Source organism: Panthera pardus, unplaced genomic scaffold, assembly GCF_024362965.1.
Source record: "Panthera pardus isolate Hobbes unplaced genomic scaffold, ASM2436296v1 HiC_scaffold_25, whole genome shotgun sequence".
Lineage (NCBI taxonomy): Eukaryota > Metazoa > Chordata > Mammalia > Carnivora > Felidae > Panthera > Panthera pardus.
In genome coordinates, this window is record NW_026526821.1 from 1,883,148 (window position 1) to 1,904,135 (window position 20,988).

The window sequence follows — 20,988 nt, forward strand, 5'->3', positions numbered from 1 at the left end:
AGGCACTGGCTTCCCGGGTCAGACATCTGCCTGCCTCCCTCTTCAGACACTGGCTGCCCATCAGACACCATCGCCCCGTCCAACTGACGTCAGCAGTCTGCATCAGAGATCCACCTCCCCCACCTGACACCAGCCTCCCCCGTCAGACACCCGCCGCCCCTGTCAGACACCTGCCGCCCCCAACGGCCATGGGCCGCTCCTGCCGGACAGACACTTGCCTCCCTCATCAGACACCAGCTAGCCGGGTCAGACGCCTGTTTCCCCCGTCAGACAGACACCCGCCTCCCCCGGCAGTTACCCACTGCCCCTCCCCCACAACCAGGTGCTGGTCCACTGGGTCCGAACACAGAGAGAAACCGCCCTGTTAGGGTGGTTTTGAAGAACCAGTTTATTCATACATTACACCAAATCATAAGCAATTTATACGCGCCGAACTCCCGACTGGAAAAAACTGAACTGATAGGATGTTTTTCAGAAAATGTACCGTGCTCACAAATAAGACGAATTTGACCTGTTCCGTTACTAGAAATGAAGTAACAGCGCAACAAATCGAAAGGGGAACAGAAGCATCTTCCTCCTGTGCAGCTCTGAACAGACGCCCGCACTCAGACCACCTGTTCCCGCAAACACCGGCGGCCCCGAGGCTTGGGCCCTCGCAGCCCAGCGGTCCTGAGGCTGCCCCGCCCCCCGCCCCCGGAACCTTCCGGCAGCCCAGGTCCCCACCAGCCAGTGGCTGCAAGGCAAACTCTGACGGGGGTGAGGTTCTGCGTGCCGCCGTGTCCACGTGCACTTCTGGACGCTGCGGGCGTCTCTCGGGTCCGAGACCTGCTGTGGCTCGGGGACAATTGGGAGGAAGAATGAGCGTCACGTTCCAAGCGTCCTTTGCATCGTCACTGGCCTTCTGTGGAAGGAGTCATAAAAAACAAAGCACCATCGACCACACTGCACGAACAACTGAACAACTCACTTTAGCCTAAGCTTTGCAAACATGTTACAGAAGAGAAGATGTAATACGTTTAATAAAAACAGAACTGCTGGCACCACCTCTTCCCCACAACAGCACATAAAAGCGGACGAGACATTAAATAAACGTTCCGTGATTAATCATTAAATATATTAATACCCCAAATCATGTATAAATTAGGAAATAAATGTACAAACTATTTCACAAAGTGCTTTTTAAAATATATACACAACATTCAAGAAATTCTTAATGTAAGACATTTCAGATTGAAGTTCTGGGATAAGTGTAAGTGTCCTTTCCTTTCAAAAAGTATTAACACGGCACTTAAAAAAACACACACACATAAAAGGCATATTCGCAGATTGGCAAGGAATAAAAACGGAACCACTTTCACAGTTCTCTAAAATGTGTCACGTTTTCAGTGGGAAATTTTAGTTCCCGACTGAGTTTGCAAATTAGTTCTATGAAAACCGTCAGGAAAGAACAGGACAAAATCGAGGGAGACACCTCCCTAAATGAAATTACTAATGTCTGTGTCATTTAGCAACTAAGAACTCTCTTTCAGTAATTTCATAGAGTACGTATCTTTAAGCCCTTACCAGCGTTAAGAGTTTTTAAAACCCATATGCCTATAAAAGAGACACTCCTATCCCAATGTACGTGTGATTCTGTCCCCACAGAAGAGGGGAAAATATGCTAGAACAGGACTGGTACTCATCTGGGGCAATCTTTAATCTGCACCTCAGTTCTTCATCCGTAAAACGGGAGCAGTAATTGCCTCCATGTTTCCCAGTGTGGACTGTCACGATTCATTCAAGCAACGAAACAAAAGAAAACAAAACAAAAACAGCATAAAATGCCTTGTAAACTGTAAGCCATTCAACACCTCCGGATGAAGGACTGTTGTCGACTTTTAAAATGCGAAACTTATCAATTTAAAAACACCATCTTCAGTAGGCCTGGTATGGAAAGAATTGGATATTTTTTTGGATTTTCTTGGTTGTTCTTGGAAGTATGTCAGCATTTATCCAAATATGGTTTTAAAGTATTCACGTGGATACTATTATCCAGGTAAAAGCTGACAGAATGTTTGTATTACTAATTAGTGAAACAGAAGGTTTCCTTTTACTATGCTTTTCCAAGTGAGCTGTCTATAATGCTTGAGAACTTAAATGGGATTTGATGTTCTAGGAATGTAAAATTTACTCAAATTCCCCTATATAAATCCTTTTCCTTGGGAAGAACACAGTCAAATTTGTGGGGTTCTTTCTGAAAATAAGGTGTGAATTTCAGATATCTCTAAAAGAAAAGGAACACTTGCTTAGAGACCTGGAGAAGCAGGTCCTGGAAGAAAAGAATAGAAAAGAAAATACTTGCCAACTGTTTGGAAATTTTGGTATAAATATTTTAAATTCTCAATTCAGAATAGGGCAATATCAAATATCCAAATCCCAGAACTGACCGTCAGATAAATAAGGGCCAAGGCCGGTCATTTTAAAGAACTACCCTCTTTCCTTCCCTGGGTCAGGCTAATCGTACGTTTATCTGGAATATACTCGTTGATCCCTCTTTATTCTTTATACAAAAACATAAAACATTTTGGATAAACACAATTGGCGAGAGACACAGGGAGCACACGAGCCTGGAAAGGACTATTCGCAGCCTCCCCAAACGAAGCATGTTTACACTTTTCGCCGTGTACCAGAAACTGACCCAAAACACAGAAGATGCCCTCCCCCGCCATCGAGGCACAGGGAGAGGCTGCCACCCAGGGGCTGTGCGCGCGTGTCCAGCTGCGGTGTGGCCAGTGAAAGACAAGTTTACAACTCACATTACGACAACTGCGTGAGGAGGAGCAGACCTGAGGCCTGCTTATGTGAACACGTGGACTATGGCATCTGATAGATGTGTCCCATCGCTGGGCACAGAATACTCTGGTGACAACAGGACCCCTAAAGCTAGCTAGAAACATCAAGGGGGAGAGGGACAAAAGAGACAACCTCCCCGTCGTATGGACGTACAATACTATACACAGCACCGAATATGTCACACCATCGAAGCGCCGTCTCTCGCCAGCGGTGCACCCTTGGCATCGTACCCAGATGAAATGTGCACGCTTCACATGCAGACACTGCGTGGGGCGGAGGGGCAGTCAAGAGGTCAGAGTTCACCAGAACTGCCACCGGCCCGACCATCCCCAGGGGACATGCCACCACAAGGCTCTACCAAGAACGCTTGTCCCTTACTGCTGGTAATTTCCATACTGGCCCTGTAAGAGACCGAGACACGTGTTACACTTCCGTAGTTGAGACAGACCTCCCACCCCGCGCCCCGCAGCCCACACCCAGGACTAGGGACGGAAACAGGGATGGGAAGCAGGCAAGCAAACAGCTCTCTGTCTAGATCTCGGGCGGGCAACACGATCCTGGCTTTCTGAAGGCCGTCCATCCAAGCCTGCGGCCAATGATTTAGATCAGAGGGTCAGCGAGGCTCACCCTTACCAGCTGCCCCCAGTAAGACCCCCCCAAGGGGCCAAGCTCCCACAGGGGACTGGTCAGCAGCAGGGCTGGCTCCAAACTTGGGCTGGGACCCTGACGCAGAGCCACTCGGCCAGCCGTGTCTGACCGAGTGAGGGTATGCTATGCGTACAGTAATTCGCAAAAGCCTTAGCGGATCAGAGAATTCACATTCTGGAAGAGACCCTGGCAGCCAATTCCTTCCTCTCCTTATTCCTCACGACCATAAGAGAAACCTTTGTCACGTTTCCACAGACACGACGGATCTGCGCGTCTGAAGGCATCCCCAAATCTTGCCTGCTCGTAGCCATAAGGCCGCTGCTGCTGGGCGGACGGGCCCGTCTGAGATGCCCTGTAGCTTCCGTACTGCTGGCCTTGTCCTTGCTGGTACCCGGAGTACTGCGAGGCGGCTCCCTGGGCAGGCCCTGTGAGGACACACACCAGAGCCATGAGAACGACCCAACACCCTCCCCAGCCCTCCGGAAGTGTCTGCCGCACCGCTGGACCCAGCGGTGGAAGCTCAGCCGAGTGCTCGAGCAAGGCTGCCGTCGGCTCCTGTGCGGCACCCCCGCCGGGGCTAGCGGGCCGCTCCCCGGCGCACCCGCACCGGCTTCCCGGCAGCAGCGTGTCCGCCAGGGTGGTCGCCACAAACCCACGAATTAAGCACCACAGCAGCTGTTGAAGACTCCCGTGCGAGAGGAAGGAGGTAGGCGTTCCCGTGGAAACTAAGGCAAAAGCTTTGGAAAGAACCGATAAAGGCCAAGGGGGCACCTGGGTGGTTCAGTACGTTAAGCGCCAACTTCGGCTCAGGTCATGATCTCTCAGTTCGTGAGTTTGAACCCTGAGTCAGGCTCTGTGCTTTCAGCAGGGAGCCCGCTTTGGATCTTCTGTCTCTGCCCCTCTCCCCACTCGCGTGTGCTCTCTCTCTCAAAGATAAACCCTTAACAAAAAAATAGATTTTAAGGCCAAATAATTTTTGTTATGGCTATAAAAGGTTGAACAAAAATCTTGAACTGGGGCTTACCTTCCTCACCGTGTGCCACGGTCACCTGTGAGCTCAGGAAGATACCTCACGCAAGGGCTCCGCCTGGCAGGTGATCCTGAGGTGCAGTGAAGGCCGAGTCCCGCGGCCTGGACGGGTTCCCTCAGGGAGGCACACGGTTTATGGAAGGGACGGGGCCCAGCTCTGGCTGGATGAGCGAGTGGGGGCTCCTGACTACAGTAAACGAAGACATTTCGGAACAGACAGATGGAGGTTTTATAAAGACTCACAGACTCACTCTTGAGATAATCACCCACTCATTCAGGTGGCAAGGCCGGCTTTCACTGTATTTTATCTCATTGTATGTATTTACTTATTTAAATGTTTATTTTTGAGAGAGACAGAGCGTGAGCAGGGGAGGGTCAGAGAGACAAGGAGACACAGGATGTGAAGCAGGCTCCAGGCTCCGAGCTGTCAGCACAGAGCCCGACACGGGGCTCGAACTCACGAACTGCGAGATCACGACCTGAGCCGAAGTCGGACGCCCGACCAACGCAGCCACCCAGGTGCCCCTCGCAGTGTATTTTAAATACTGACGGTTCGCCGGGCCATCATGTGGTGGCCACGTCAGGCAGCGGTCCTCCTGTGACAGCAGCACCTGGGCTCTGGGGAGGGTGGCCCAGATGCGCCTCGGGAGCAGGCGGGGACCCTGGGAGAGCGTCGTGCGGCCTCGGGCTCTTGGCAGACATGACCCGCAGGCAAGAGGCCAGGCCTGCCCTGTTTCAGGCGTACCTGCCTCAGGGGCCGAGGCCCATAGAGGGCTGGGCAGATGGGCGGGCTATGCTCCCGGCAGGACGCTCTGCTGTGCCGGACGGCCTGACCTCGGGGAGACTCCGCTGACCTTCAGTGGACGGGGTGTCTCCCCTTTGTGGCTGCTGCAGCTCAAAAAGCCCACATTTCTGTCCGACGGGCCTGGAGACCAATGCTTGCCGGTGGGCTCCAAGGCAGAGCGCCCCACCCGGGCCCCTTCGCCGTCTGGGGAACGCTCGTGGGGCGAGCAAAAGCTGACGAACGGGCGAGCCCCTCCAGGAGCTGCTGCCGGACTGACCCACACGTGGAGAGGCCCAGAAGATGCCCACGTGCCCCTGGCTCTCAGTCCCTAACAACGTTCTCTCGTCAGGGAACCAGAGCTCCCGTGAGACCTGGCTACGTCTAGGGCTAGTGCAGGGAGAGCATCACGGTCCCAGAGAATAAGGAAATGCTCAGAAACAAAAGGACGGGGACGTGTCAAAGGGACTGGAAGAGCTCCCACGAGGCAAACTGGACATGCTGAACAAAACAGAGAAGTACTGGAATACAACCCAGCGTATAAAACGAATATCCACAGACACATACTAATAAATGATTAAAAGTGGAGTGCGCCTTATAGAGGAACTCCAAACAGTCTACGGTAGACAATCCCCCCCTTGAGTATGGGCTGGACTCAGGGGCTCGCTTCCAATGATTGGGGGAAGGAGAGGAAGATGGGACAGCTCGATGGCGGGGGCACCGGGTGGATGCCTCTAACCAAGCGACCATACGCTTGGCACATCACGAGGCACATCACGTTGATGTGGGATGAGAAGGGTCTTTCGCCCCTGCGAGCTTTCCAAATCCCACAGCCCGCGGACATCCTGAGAAAAAGCTCAGACAAAGCCGACCAACGCTGTCCAACAAAGCGCCCGTCCAGTCTCCCTCACAACTGTCAAGGTCCGGAAAGACCGGGATTTCTGAGACTCTGTCCCAGCCCAGGGGAGCCTAAGGAGCCGTGAGACTCAATGTCCTGTGGGACCCCAGAGGGGTCCCGGGACAGAATAGGATACTGGGGGAAACCCCGTGAGATCTGGATAAGCCGGGAGTTCCGTCCACAGCAACGCGCCAGCGGAGTTTCTTAGTCGTGACGATCACGCTGTGCTCGGACGAGGTGAACAACAGAGGAACTCTGTGCGCTAGCCACACAGCTTCGCTGGAAATCTAAAACTATTCCAAAATGGGGGCGCCTGGGAGGCTCAGCCGGTTGAGCGTCAGCCTTCGGCTCAGGTCGTGATCTCACGGATCACGGGTCCGAGCCCCACATTGGGCTCTCTGCTGACAGCGTGGAGCCTGCTTTGGATCCCACGTTCCCCTCGTTCTCTGCCCCTCCCCTGCTTGCGCTCTCTCTCTCAGAAATAAATAAAACATCAAAACATAGATAAAACTATTCCCGAACGAGCGTACTAAGTGTCACCGAACGAACCGCAGCGTTACCGCGTGTGGGGCCCGGGTGGGAAGGCGTGCCCTCCCCCCGACCCCCTTACCGTAGCCCGGCTGCTGCCCGGGATAGCTCTGCTGGTTGGGGTACTGCTGCTGGTACCCGGCCTGCTGCTGGGCTGCACCCTGCTGGTACCCCGCCTGCTGCTGGCTGTACTGCGAGTTCCCTGTGGGGGGAAGGAGACACGCGGTTCATTCCCAGGGACAAAGGCAGCCCTTCCCGCCACTCAGGACGTGGACGCCTCGGAAAACCCTGGGCCACCTCGACTACCTCGGGATCTTCTCTTTCCCACAAATCTTTTACGACATTTTCTCTTCTTGTTTTAGAAGATTACGAATCAACACCCAAAACGAAAGTGAACCGAAAGCAAAGGTTAATGCAAGTGTTTTGGGTTGAACCGCGTCCCCCCGAAAGGTACGCTGGAGTCCTTACCCACACACCTGTGCACGTGGTCTTATCTGGAATTAGGGTCTCTGCAGATGTGATCAGTGAGGGGCAGGCTGGCTGGACTAGAACGAGCCCTAATCCAAGGACGGGTGCTGTCGTAAGAGGGAGTGTGGACACAGACGCAGGGAGAGCCACGTGCTGACAGCACCGTGGAGTGACATGCCTACAAGCAAGGACACCCGGGACGGCCGGAGCCACCGCAAGCGGGGACCGAGGCCGGGGACACACCCCGCGTCGGCTCTCGGACCCCTGGCCCGTTTCGGCAGCACCTGGTCACGGCGGCCCTGGGCCACCACGACAGCCAGAGGCGGCGAGTCGGGACAGTCCATCCCGGCAGCCGCTCGGCTGTGGTGCCGGTCGTGGGAAGGACAAAGCGCGAGGACTCGCACAGGCAACTGAAAGCACCGCTGCCGACGCAGCCACACGGCGGCCAGTGGGGGAGGCAGCGGGGAAACTCTAACGGTCTTGGGCGGAGAATCAGTACCGGTCAGTGAGCCTTCGGAATGTTCTACACACGTCCCCCCCCTTGCTGTCTCTTCTCAGCAGTAAGAGTGGGACGGGGGCCGCGGGCCAGAGTGGGTCCCAAGCAGGCTACACGGACTACCCCGCGTGCTTCCCGTGACACTGGGAGGGGGACACCACCACACCCCCATTTCACACACGGGGCGCAGAGAAGGGAGATCCGGAGACGGCCGGTCCTGCGGCTGATGGGAGACGCTGAGGTGAGCGGCAGCTCTAAGGCTGTGTCTCCACGCGGCTCGGAAGGAGCCCTGATGTTTCGGGACACCTTCAGCGTGGAGGCGCACGTGCAGGCAGAGTCCGCGGTGCTGGCTCAGACCCACGTCGGGTTTTTCCTTTGACGTTAGGAAATCAGTGCCACAGAGAATCTTTTTTAAGGCAAATATATACCTATATATATGTATATTTTTTTAACGTTTTTTTATTTATTCTTGAGACAGAGAGAGAGCATGAATGGGGGAGGGTCAGAGAGAGAGGGAGACACAGAATCTGAAACAGGATCCAGGCTCTGAGCTGTCAGCACAGAGCCCGACGCGGGGCTCGAACTCACGGACCGCGAGATCATGACCTGAGCCAAAGTCGGATGCTTAACTGACTGAGCCACCCAGGTACCCCAATATACCTATATATTTTTAAACGTTTATTTATTTAAGTAATCTACGCCCGATGTGGGGCTCGAAGTCACCGCCCCGAGATCATGAGCTGCACGCTCCCCCGACCGAGCCGGCCTGTATGTTTTTATCTTCACGTTGGTAAAGTCCAACCACTATTTCAGATCCACTTTTTCTGTTTTTCAGAGAAAATGCCTTAAATCTCATTTTCAAGATCTCACCAGGCAGTGTCCACGCTAAAAGCCTCGTTTCAGAAGGAAGCTTGCAGTGAGAAAAGTGAGGGTCCCAGTGAGCGCCTCGCCGGACGTGGGCCGAGAGTTAGATGGAAATCTTCCTAGAGCCTTCCCACCGCAGGGTCTCCAGAGCTGCCCGTTTAGATTCAGGCTGGAGACGAAATTCCATTCACGGGTCTCCAAACGCTTTTATAAAAAGACCAGCATAAGCGTGGTTCTGTCGTGTTCTTTTGAGTTAGGGCTTCGCTCTTCAAAACCACGCAGAGCGTGCAGCCTTCGTAGTGCGTTCGGTCCTGAGTCTGCAGCGGGGGCTCAGGAGACCCCGGTCCTCACTCGCCAGCGACACCTGCCAGCAGACGAATGGCTGGCCCGGAGAGGATGTGGCAGCCCCCACCTACCCGTGGGGACCCCACTCCAAGACCCCCATGGAAGCCCGAAGGCGTGGGGGCGCCAAGCTCTACACACCCCAAGCGTTTTCCTCGACACACACCCCAAGTGCAGTTTATGAACTCGGCACAATGGGAGATTAACGGTAACGATGAAACAGACCGAGCGTCAGGGAGGGGATCCTCTGCTTCCCTCGAGGGGCCCCGTCACCGAGACGGCAGGGAGACTGTGGGTGGGGGGAGGGAGGGACTACTGTAGTTGCCTGTTCTTTTCTTTATAAGCAAAACACGTCCCAGAAAGAAGAAAACAGAGGCCAGATTATGAAAACCCGTATTTGTCAAATCTTTTTTTCTACTTTATTTTCCCAATTAAAAGTAAGTTTTCCTTTTCTAGGAGCCGTAAAATACAAGTATTTAAAAACCAGATCCTGGGGCGCCTGGGTGGCGCAGTCGGTTAAGCGTCCGACTTCAGCCAGGTCACGATCTCGCGGTCCGTGAGTTCGAGCCCCGCGTCAGGCTCTGGGCTGATGGCTCGGAGCCTGGAGCCTGTTTCCGATTCTGTGTCTCCCTCTCTCTCTGCCCCTCCCCCGTTCATGCTCTGTCTCTCTCTGTCCCAAAAATAAATTAAAAACGTTGAAAAAAAAAATTTAAAAAAAATAAATAAATAAAATAAATAAATAAATAAATAAAAACCAGATCCTGGTGGCGTATTTTTCTAAGCAGCAACTTTACCGAGAGCCAATTCACCCCGTGAGGGCGTAAAACTGTCCGCGGGGACGTCAACAGCAGCCACCAAAGCAGTGTGCTCCAACCCCAGGGCGAGTCCCCCCTACAGGGGCCCTGCAAACCCACCGCATCTGCTCTGACAGCTCCTTCCCTGAGGCCGGCAGGCTGGACAGCCACGGGTGGGCAGCCACGGGGCAGATGCAGGGCAGGACGTGGGGCGGGACGTGGCGGGCTCCACACCTCGCCTCGCTCACCCTGGAAGCACATCTGAGACACGGCGGGTCCTCCTCAGGGCTTGAAGTTTTTGCTCAGTCTGCGTACCTCAGCCTCACAGCCCCTTCTTACCGGATGGTAACGGAGGAGCTCACTCACAGGCTATCTGGCTGCGGCCTGGCACCCAGTAGGTGCGCCACAAACGTTAGCAGGGACGCCTCTGGGAAGCACACATCCGCCCTCCCACGCCCGGAAAACCTTCCCTCCACCGGAGTCAAGCCCAGTAGGAAAGGGGCCTGGCTGAGCGTCATGGACACAAAACCACCACCAGGAACCAGTGACCCATCAGCTCAGTGACGCAGTCTATAAAAACTACGGAGCAGGGGCGCCTGGGTGGCTCAGTCGGTTAAGCGTCCGACCTCGGCTCAGGTCACGATCTCGCAGTCCCTGAGTTCGAGCCCCACGTCAGGCTCTGTGCTGACAGCTCGGAGCCCGGAGCCTGCTTCCGATTCTGTGTCTCCCTCTCTCTGACCCTCCCCTATTCATGCTGTCTCAAAAATAAATAAACATTAAAAACAACAACAACAAGAACCAGGGAGCAAGGGTGTGCCTCGGGGACACGCATGGGCCACACTCCGGGTCTCCTCGGGGCAAGACCCTGAGGACACCCAGGATAACAGCGCCATGACCATGGGACCAGGGGTGCGATGGGTCTGGACGGCCACAGGGTCGGGCTGCTTTGATTTTCGGAGATAGTAACGTTTAATATTTGTAAATTTACCTTCCGCACAGGCAGATACGTTCGCGAGATCCACAAATGTGAACACGAAGCCAGCCCGCCTTCAAGAGGTTCAGGGAAAAAGGCCACCCGCAGCCTGCCCGGTCCCCACCCGGTCCCCTCGCAGCCACTTCTATCGGTGTCCTGACCGTCTTCCCAGAGTTCGTCCGTGGGGTGTGTGTGCATGTGCAAACACGTACCGTGTCCCGCAGAAGGCGGCACCCCAGACACCCTGGTCCTCGGCACCTGGCCTGAGCACCCGGCACCACCCGGATTTTCCACCACGGCAGCCACAGAGGCTTTGCTTCCTTTAACAGACACTGTTTAACAGACACATGGACCGGTCACAGGGCCACAGACCCCGGCTCTGTCTGCTCTCCGCCAGTGCAGATCTCAGTGACAGGGTGCAGCAGGACTTCGAGGCTTCCGTGGACTGCTCGGCGGGGGCCCTGATGGCGCTGTGTCCACCTGGCTTGGCGGGTCCCACATCCCCTCATCCCGCTTGGCCCGGAACCAGCCCTCTGCATGTTAGCGCCCTCTCATTCTACGGGACCACCCGGGGCTCCTGTCCCATGCCACCTCCTGTGAACCCCAGGACCAGCCGCCGCGCCCCACAAGGCTCCCCATCACACTGTGGAATAACGTAATGACTGGAAGACTCTTTATTTTGGCTTCAACCTACCCCCTCCTTGCTTCCACTCGGTGCCCTCCGCCTGCACGGGGCCACGGGCCACTCACACACATCCAGTCTCCTCAGAGCAGAACACTGCCTGCCTCTCACACCACACCCGGCACTGCCACCCACCGTGGGGTGACCTGGGCCCTGTGACACAAGTGCGGGTAGTGCCGGGTCGAGGTCCAGTTAACGAGACGGAACAAAACGCTTCCAGATTCAGGAGGAAACCATTCCGTCTGCCACACCTGCCTTAAAAAAAGTGACCGTTTTAGCAAACGTCCCGCGGGTTATGGGAGGCGAGAACGCGTGAGCCAAACGTAAGGGTATAAAAATGTGCGCTTCGAAGTTCCAAAGGCTGAGCGGCACGTCCTGAACTTGTCTTTGGAGCAGTCGTTTCTGCCGGAAGGTTCTTTCCTGAGCACTCTCACCGGGACGCCGCACAGCTGGCGGTGAGCAGAGGGCCCCCCCAGTGGAGAGGGCTGAGCGCCGGCGTCCCGGGAGGCGGACGGAGGGCCCACGGCTGCGGCCTCTGCGGACAGGCCCCAGTGCTGGCGTCGGAGCGCGTGCAGGGATGAGCCCCAGGTGGCCCCGAGAGCTCACCTCTTCCCGGCAGGCGGAGACCCAGCGGCGCAGACACCTGAGTGCGCCAGACTCGACTTTTTACGCGTCGAGTTGTTTCTATAATGGCGCAAACACGCAGAGTTTTAGCCGTGTAGACCCCACCAGCTGGTGTACCCTGGGAAGTGTCACCAGCAGCTGCTGCCTGGAGGCAGGTCAGTGCTCCACAGCTGTCGGCCCCTGGCCCGGAGCCGTGCTGCTGGGCACAGGAACCCTCTCCCCGGGACCCCCGTCTGCAGTGTGGCCTCTGGCCGCGGCCTCTCGGCGGGTCTCCCGCTGCGAGGAGCTCCCCCTCCAGCACCCTGTCCAAGTGCCTCCCGGCGAGGCTGTGTGGGCGCGACTGCCCGGCGTGGGCCCATCTGTTCCCCCGTCAGCCCGCGATCCCTCCACCCTCCCATACCCGTGCCAGTGACACGGGCCGGCTGCCACGGTCAGGAGTCCGCAGAGCTGTCGCTGGGCCAGCGTGCGTCTTGGAAACGTCCAAGGTGAGGGGCGTGTGGTGCGCCCCGAGAACGCTCACTCACACCCGCCTTCAACTGGAAGCGAAGAGAAGCAGCTGAGCTTCCGCTGCAGAACAGCGCTTGGGGCGACCATGTGGACGAGGGGAACGCCTCGGTGGTCTCGGGTGGCGAGTTTCCTGTGGTCGTAACGGAAGGCACGACCAAGCGCGACACAGGAACCACCTGAGTCGTGGTGAGGAGGCAGGATAAAGGTGTTGCCCGCAGGCGCCCTGCGTGGCTCAGCCAGCTAAGCGTGCGGCTCAGGTTGGTGAGTTGCTCTCGGCTCAGGTTGGTGAGTTCGAGCCCTGCGTCAGGTCCGCTGCTGTCAGCGCAGAGCCTGCTTTGGATCCTGTCTCCCCCCTCTCTCGGCCCCTCCCCCATTCTCTCTCTCTCCCAAAAATAAACAAACATTAAAACAAATTTTTTTAAAAAAAAGCGTCACCCTTTCCCCATCAACGGCCAACACTCAATCACTTGACTGGTTCGTAAAAACAACGGGGAACATGAAGTTGTCCATAAATAATTTTACTTCAAGGTGGTTGGGATGTTTTGTTCTCTTGTTCTACACCCATCATCAGGTTTCAGATCCAGCCAGGGGTGATGGCCAGGTCACGGCACCTGCTTTGGGAACAGGTGGGGCACCTGCCGGGGAAGGGGTGAGGACCTGCCTGGCTGCGTGACTGCACAGGCACGGGCCATCACGGGGCCTGGGGAGCCAGACTCGCCAGGACAAGAAGGCTGGGTCTGAGCCGTGTTCGCAAGCAACACCCAAACGTGGGGACAGGGGGAATCGCTGCGGGGAAGTCCTTCTAACTGGGCGATTCTCCCGTATTCTCCACATGTCCTACAATCTCCTACCGCCGTAACTAAGAAACAAGACCGCGCCACAGAAGACAGAATGCAGTTCTTCAAAAAATTAAACACAGAATTACCAGACCCCCCCTAATTCTACTTCTGGGTATAAATGCAAAGGAAACGAAAGCAGGGACTCGAAGAGACATCTGCACGCTGACGTTCACAGCAGCGTTATTCACGACAGCTGAGAGACAGAGACAACTCAAAAGTGTCCGTCGATCGGGGCGTCTGGGGGGTCAGTCGGTTAAGTGGCTGATTTCGGCCCCGGTCACGATCTCACCGTCGGTGGGTTCGAGTCCCGCGTCGGGCTCTGGGCTGACAGCTCAGAGCCTGGAGCCCGCTTGGGATTCTGTGTCTCCCTCACTCTCCGCCCCTCCCCCACTCGTGTGGTGTCTTTCTCTCCCCCTCTCTCTCAAAAATAGATGTAAAAAAATTTTAAAACATCGACCGTGGAATGGACGAACAACATGCTGTGCCCACACTAGAAAACGATTCCGTCTTTAAAAGGAAGGACGCTCCGATAGCTGCTAACACACGTATGAACCCTGAGGACATTATGCTGACCGAAGTGAGCCAGTCACAGAAGGACAAGTGCTGTATGATCCTGCATGATGGACGCAGTCACACACAGAGACAGAAAGCGGGCGCCGGGGGCTGGGGGCAGGAGATGGGAACCAGTGTCTGACGGGGGCAGAAAATCAGTCCGGAAAACGAACAAGTTCGGGGACGGACGGTCGGGACGGCCGCCCAATGTAAATGTGCTGAACGTCACTGAACTACGCTCAGAAATGGTTCAGGCGGTAAATATTGTTGTGTTTCTAGCTTAATTCTTTTAAAAAGCCACCGTAAACACCTGGTTTGCAAACTGCCTGTTTCATGGTTCTATCTGTGTTTCCTTCCCCAGGGGCCCTGCTACGAAACCTCACGCTGTCTCCCCTTCTGATGTCCTGACCGGGAAGCCTAGGCTATAAACGGGCCGATGTCCCAGTGCCCTGTGGCCTCACGGTTTTCTCTTCTCCTGGGGTCTCGCAAGGGCAGCGAGGTACCTTCACTCTATAGGGGCCCCATCTGAGAGGTTAACGTGCACATTTCTTCCTAGTTGTGTTTGGTGACATCACGTTGGTGGCTGGAAGTCAGTGTGAGTGAGATTATTCACAGCAGGAAAATGGGTGCGTGCCGCTACTTGGCTCTGTGTTGTCAGTCTGCTTCTAGAACGTCACCGCCTCACCCCACCTCTGCGGACAGCTCCCGGCCCAAGCTGCACTTGATCTGGCCAGCAGGTGTTTCAAGAAACGCCCAGGCCAAACCCAAGGAAGCCACGCACCCCAGGTGCATCGCCTGCCTGGCTCGGGAGGGACACGGGGCGCCCGGACCCCCCACCGAGTCGGGAACTCTTAAGGGAGCCCGTCTGAGCTCCCCCTGCACAGATGGGAGGGTCTGTGCCCCCACAACTCCAGAGCGGCCGCTCCAACCACCCCGCCCGCGTCATGAGCGCAGCGCCTGCAGCGGCCGCGGGGACCCTTGGCCTCACGGAGTGCGGCGCCACCCAGCACAGCGCGTGTCTGACTGAAGCGTGGGCCCCGCGCGGCTTACCGCCCTCGTAGTAGTGCTGCGTGGACTCCTCGAAGGACCGGTCGTAGCTCTGCTCCGTGTACGACTGCTGGTAGGCGTAGTCTCCGTGTCCTGCGGGAAAACCCACATGGACCACAGTCAGTGGGGGGGGAGGGGGGGGGTCCAGGCCGCCTGGGCTCGGGGTTCAGTCGTGAACTGAACGGGCAACACGTGGGGTCAGGAGTGCCCGGAGTCAGGCCCGATCCGTCTTTTTCCCGCAGGTTAAGTCTGTGAAGCAGCTTCCCGCCACCTCCTGGCCTCCGTTCCCTTGAGACGCAGGCAGCCACCCTGCTTGGGGGTGAGCGTGAGGAGTCCGTCCGTCACAGTTTACAGAGAGGAGACCGTGTACTCAGTGCCCGACACGTGACAAGGCCCGGCGGCCCCTCATCCCGGGCACCGTGAGCCCTCAGGAGGCCTTGTCACCATCACGTGGCGGCGACACAGCTCGCCCTGCCCTGGCCTCGGCCGCCTCCCCACCGCCCACCCGACGCGTGCTCCGTGCAGGAGCACGTGTCCTTTGCGGGGTCCTTCCCCCTCCAAATCCCACCGATCCTAGGTGACCGCTTTCCACACCACCTCCACAGATCCTGAGACTGTTTAAAATGTGACCGAAAGGCGGCACCAAGGGAAAAGAATCCGCAGAAACTGAGCAGCAGATACAAACCGCCACCTTCGGAAGGCATTTCATAAGGGCTCCCGTGTCCACCTTCCAAAACAGTTACGTGCCCTGACTCAGGGGACGGCACATCTCAGCCTCAACCCGCTGCTGCCGTTTGGGAAGGGAGAGAGGAGCCTCAAGTAGGTGAGTGGCTGTGGCCTGAACTGGAAGCTTCTCTCAGCAGAGACCAGACGTGCCCTCACCCCCGTTCCCAAAGGCACAAGGGCGAGGGGGACTCCGGGTGCCCTGCCGGCAGAGGCCGGGAGCAATGGGTCTGCACTGGGGGCGACCGGAGCACGGCGGTGGGCAGCCACCCCACGGCCGGTGCTGGGGCGGGCGCGGGCCTCACCGTCAGGGTAGTACTGCTGGCTCATGGGCTCCGAGGCGGCCTGGCCGTGTCCGTACTGCTCGCCTCCGTAGTACTCCTCCTGGCCCAGGTACTGCTGGGACGAGCCTGGGGGCAGGACGGTAACTCAGCAACGGTTCTCCCGTGACGTGACAGCCTCCTCGACGGCCTGGTCGGGACCCCCCGCATCCAGCCCCCAGTCCCCGGGACCACACTTACAAACCTGACCGGCCCGGCACCTGCTGTGGACCCTGCGCCTGACTTAACCCCCTACAGCCCCTCGAGCCTGTCCGCCTCCAGGAGTGGCACCGGCCCTTATCCTTCCATATTTCGTTAGCCCCACGAGGCTCCGGACCATCCACGATCCTTGCTCAATACTAAAGAACTAAAGCCTCACGCCCCCCAGCTTCCCAGGCGGAAAGACGCGGTGCGGGCATTACCTTGCTGGGAGGGCCGGTAGGGCGCCAGGGGCCGCTGCCCCATCATGCTGCTCCCCTGCCCGCTCTGGCCCATCATGGCGATGGACGACTGGCCCTGGTAGTGCTGGCTCCCGCCCTGCGCCGAGTTGTAGTGGGACGAGGCCGCCTGCTGGTGCATCATGGACACTGGGCGACACGACAGACCCGAATAACCCCAAGAAGCTCCCCAGGAGGGCGTCCTCACCCTCACCCCAGACCCCGGCCGCATCCCTGTCTGACTCCAGCTCCCGGGCCACCTCCACGCACAGAGAAACACGAGTCCTGTCCTGTCATCCCTCGTCCCCCAGGCTGGTTGCGAAGGAGCCACGCCCGTGCCCCCGGATGCTCAGGCCTGTGCCCTCTGGCCTGTCCAGTCGTGCCGCCCCTGCTCAGAGCCCGCTAGAGCAGCACTGCCCAGGAGGACGGGAAGTGAGCCATGCCACGACAGTAAAACAAACAGGTGAGATCTATTTTAGTAATATATCTTGGCTCGATATGTCTAGAATATCCTCATCTTGGGGCACCTGGGTGGCTCAGTTAAGTGTTGATTTTGGCTCCGATCATGATCTCACCGTTTGTAGGTCCGAGCCCCGTGTTGGGCTCTGCGCTGACAGCGTGGAGCCTGCTTAGGTTTCTCTTTCTCTGCCCCTCCCCTGCTTGCTCATTCTCTCTCTCAGAAAAAAAAAAAAAAAAAAAAAAGGTGCCCGGATGGCTCAGTTGGTTGAGCATCTGACCGGCTCAGGTCGTGATCTCACGGTTTGTGAATTTGAGCCCTGCGTCGGGCTCTGCTCCCCCACCCCCGCCCCTCCCCCTGCTCATGCTCTCTCCCTCCCAAAAAAGCCAGACATTACAAGACGTAAAAGTAAACTAGGGAGAGAGCTCATGATCTCCCTGTCCGTACCAAGCCTCTGAAATTCAGGGTCTGACACTCTGGGACGGCTCGATGGGGACCCGACGTTTCCCAGTGCTCGGCACCCCGCTCCCAGCCCACGGGGCTCCCTTGGCCCAGCGTCCGTGGCCCTGCACGCTGCCCACTTCTGCACTCTGGCCACACCGCTCCCGACCCCGCGTGAGCCTGGTCCCGTCCTCAGATAGGGCCCGGACCGCCCCTCGGCACGGCCTCGCCTGACGCTCCCGCGGGGACTGGTGGAAACCCCCTCTCCACAGAGCCAGACCTCACGGGGTCTGTTCCCACGGCCCCCACCCCTTCAGAAGCCCCACAGGACCGCGTGCACGGTCTGCACATATTTCGAAGGGTCACGGGGGCCGGCAGGGCGTCCCAGGGCCGAGCAGGGCGGTACCTGGGTTGGACTGCATGTTGATGTTGGCCCGGGACACGTAGTTGCCGATGGCGCCCTGGCCCTGCAGGGGCACGCTCTGCGAGGCGGGTCCCGAGTGGCTGTAGCCGGGCCCCGTGCCGTGGCTGCTGCCCGACATACTCATGGAGGTGGTGGGCAGCGTGCTCTGCGCCGTCTGCTGCATGGACACGTGGTTCGGACCTGCCAGGAGCACAGGGAGGGGGCCTTAGACCCACCAGAGACCGCGTCCGATGGCGGGCCTGGCCCTGCCGCTAGACACCCCACGTTTCCTTCGAGCGATCGCGCGGAGGGAGGCCAGCCCGTGGTCGGCAGCGCCACCGATGAAGGAAACGAACCGAGCGCGGGAATCGCACGTTCGCTGTGACAGGGACGGTTCCCGGTGGCTAGAGATCTAGCTCTTGATCCGAAGATAACCTTTTTGCTCTTGTTTAAAAAACCCACCAGGAACCCCACGCGTGGATGTGAAGTCAAAGCAGAGCAGGGGACCTGAAGCGCTTTATCCCCTTTGCACGTTACCCCTGCGCACGTGCGCCCGGGCACAGCAGCGCCCCCGCAGCCGGGGCCTCTGGGAGGAGGGACGCCCCACGCTCAGCTCTGCAGGGCACGGGGTGCTCTGCCGAGACAGCCAGGCTCCGGGGAGCCCGAGGCGGTGACCCTGTCGCCGGTGCTCCGGGTACTCACCGTTGCCGATCTGGCCCTGCATGAGGGAGGACGGGGGCAGGCCCGTGCCGATGGCATCACTGAGGCTGCCCTGGGAGTGCAGGCCCTGGCTGGAGCCGCTCTGGGACAGCGCTCCGGGGCCCAGGTTCATGTTCTGGGTGGGCGGCTGCAGGCGACAAGAAAGTAACGGGAGGCTGGTTAACCCAGAGACGAAGCACCCGAAGCCCTCCGGGGACTCGGCGGTTCGAGAGAGCCACCTCGACGGCTCACGGCCACCTGGCAGATGTCTGTGACCAAATGCCGCTCACACACGTGATCGCTGACTGCGGACTACGAGGCCCAAACGCCTCAGGCCAGGAGACGGTACACCGAGCATTCTTGTGAGCGTTCAGACCTTAAGCGAGTACCAAGCTAACCAGCACATACCGGAGGTTCAAAGATGGGCCCTCCTCACTGGGGATGCAAGGGACCACCTCCCCGGTCCACCGCACTGCCCCTGCCCCTGCACCCTGGCCTCAGCTGGCCAGGATTCGCTGTGTCCCTCATCCACACCACCCCATGCCCCGGGGCCTTGGCACAGACTGCCCTGTGCCCTAGCCCTGGCCCTCTCATTGCTCCTCCCGTGCGTGTGCCCTGCCCTGCAGCAAGCCCAACCGTGATCAGGATGTAGAAGGCGACGGGACGCACGAGGGACCCCTGCACCCTCACCTCCCGGATCCAGACCAAACAGCAGCTCCGAAGGTTCGGAGGCAGATGCTGTCTACACCTGGCCAAGAAAATGAAGTTCCCCGCAGGATCCACTGCTGTCTCCAGAGCGAGGAATCCCGATTTCATAGGCCAATCAATGTCCGTTTAACAATTTCGTCGGCAAGACACCCTGGCACCTATGACATCACTTTCCAGGGCACCAGGGGGCATCGCGTGTGTCCCAGAACGTCCCTGCCCACCACGGTCTACACGGGCCGGTCCTTCTCGCGGCTCTGCCTTCCGGTCCACCTGCGGGAGGCGGCCACTGCTGGACCTTGCCTTGGCAGCAATTATTTGATTTGGGGAAAACGGATTTTAAAAAGTTAAGCAGAAAACAAAGTATGTTGACACTTAAAACTTCACTGCACCGGTGGCATCTCACAGTCCTGTTGCCGAATCGGAGCGCCGTTTATTCCCGGGCAGCATCTTCAGACTCGCTCAGAAGGGCTCGCGATAAAGAGCGAGAATCCCCCGCACCACCTCCTGTTCCCCGCGGAGACCTGCCGCCCACCGTTTCTAGGTTTGCTTCCTCGGGGTCTCCTCCCTTTGCTACAGAAACTGATGTCATGATTCTGACCAGTCCACTTCCGACTCGGGCCGACTGGCCTCCTGCCCCCTTTGCGGGCTCCTGTCTGTTCCTTGGCACGTAACACGCTCCGACGGCTGCTCCCCGGATCGCACCGGGCAACTGCACTGGGCGAGGGTGGCCCACTGTCCCCCCCTGCCCCCCGCGGGCACTCACGGCGGGCAGCAGGGACTGCATGTTCTGGTTAGAATCCGCGATCGTGGCCAGGTAGACCAGGTTCCGGTGCAGGATCTGCTGGTACCTGCAGGGGAGGGGCACACGGTGAGGCAGCGCCCGCGGGCCAGTCGGAAGAAGCGAAGTCCACCCGGGACAGCCTCGCAGCCGGGCCCCAGGGGGACACTGACCTTCGGGGACGGGGCAGGCAACACAGCGCTCTGTGCTCTAGCACAGGGCCGGGCAGGGAACAGGACCCGGCCTGAGTCGTGAGCGGGATCCTGTCTGACGAAAACATGCTGAAAGGCCCCGAGGCGGTGGCCCGAGGGCACGCGCCACCAGGTCCGTTCAGGGCGGTGGGAGGAGGCAGAAGACCGAGGGAGACACCTGAGCGGACGCCAGAGGACAAGCCCTCCTCCATCTGACCGTGACACGCGGCGGACTTGATCTCTCTGCCCCCTGGAAGCGGCCCCCCCAAACAGGCCGGGAGGACGTGGGGAAGCCCGGTTCAACCCAGGAAAGCCCCCAGGCGCGTGGCGGCCGCTCACACACGCCGGGCCTCCGGGTGGCTCTGACAGCCAGCTCCTGCACCTACGCCGCGTCCAGCCCCAGGGGTCTCGCGAGGTCCCGCCCAGGGGCGCTCATCGTCCCCTGGTGTGTCCCCCCAGCAGCCCCCTCCGCCCACACTTCATTTCCCTCCACATCGTCTCCCCCTCCTCGGGGAGCGCCCTGGGGTGGGGGGACGAGGCCGTCCTCTGAGGGTGACCTCCGCAGCCCGACGGCCACTTACTGGGTGCACTCGGCCGTCTTGCCCTTGCTCTGGTAGTCCAGGATACACTGGATCAGGTGGTGGTTCTCGTCCAGCATCTGAAGGGGAAGCGGATGTGAACAGGGACACAGATGCGTCTCCGGCGCCCGGCTGGAGGGTCACGGGGCGGAGCCGGAGTCGCTCCGTTAGGTGCGTGACAGTAACCGTCACCCGCGTGCAGGCGTTCTACACGCAGAACTGCCACTCTTGCTCATCGCGCCGCTCGGCAGAACCGAACACTCTCCACGTCCCTGTGCTAAGCATGTGGCCCTCCATGTGCCAGGGTCAACCCCGCGCCCCCCCGCCCACCAAACCCAGGGGCGGGTCC

General features: G+C 58.3%; 1 protein-coding gene across 6 annotated transcripts in view; it reads right to left on the reverse strand.

The window, feature by feature from the left end:
• Positions 1 to 364: 364 nt before the first annotated feature.
• Positions 365 to 20,988, reverse strand: part of SS18L1 (SS18L1 subunit of BAF chromatin remodeling complex) — a 31,072-nt gene continuing 10,448 nt past the window's right edge. For 3 of the 6 annotated variants that reach the window (XM_053890078.1, XM_053890080.1, XM_053890079.1), the window contains 9 exons: positions 20,643 to 20,719; positions 19,856 to 19,940; positions 18,388 to 18,532; positions 17,689 to 17,886; positions 16,370 to 16,534; positions 15,933 to 16,037; positions 14,908 to 14,997; positions 6,799 to 6,918; positions 365 to 3,905 (listed from right to left, as the gene is read on the reverse strand). In XM_053890078.1, coding sequence (XP_053746053.1) covers positions 3,691 to 3,905; positions 6,799 to 6,918; positions 14,908 to 14,997; positions 15,933 to 16,037; positions 16,370 to 16,534; positions 17,689 to 17,886; positions 18,388 to 18,532; positions 19,856 to 19,940; positions 20,643 to 20,719 — 1,200 coding nt within the window. In that variant the 3' untranslated portion in view covers positions 365 to 3,690. Of the gene's footprint in view, positions 3,906 to 6,798; positions 6,919 to 10,994; positions 12,643 to 14,907; positions 14,998 to 15,932; positions 16,038 to 16,369; positions 16,535 to 17,688; positions 17,887 to 18,387; positions 18,533 to 19,855; positions 19,941 to 20,043; positions 20,138 to 20,642; positions 20,720 to 20,988 lie in introns of those variants that run through there. The other 3 variants (XM_053890083.1, XM_053890082.1, XM_053890081.1) reach the window with 3 other exon arrangements.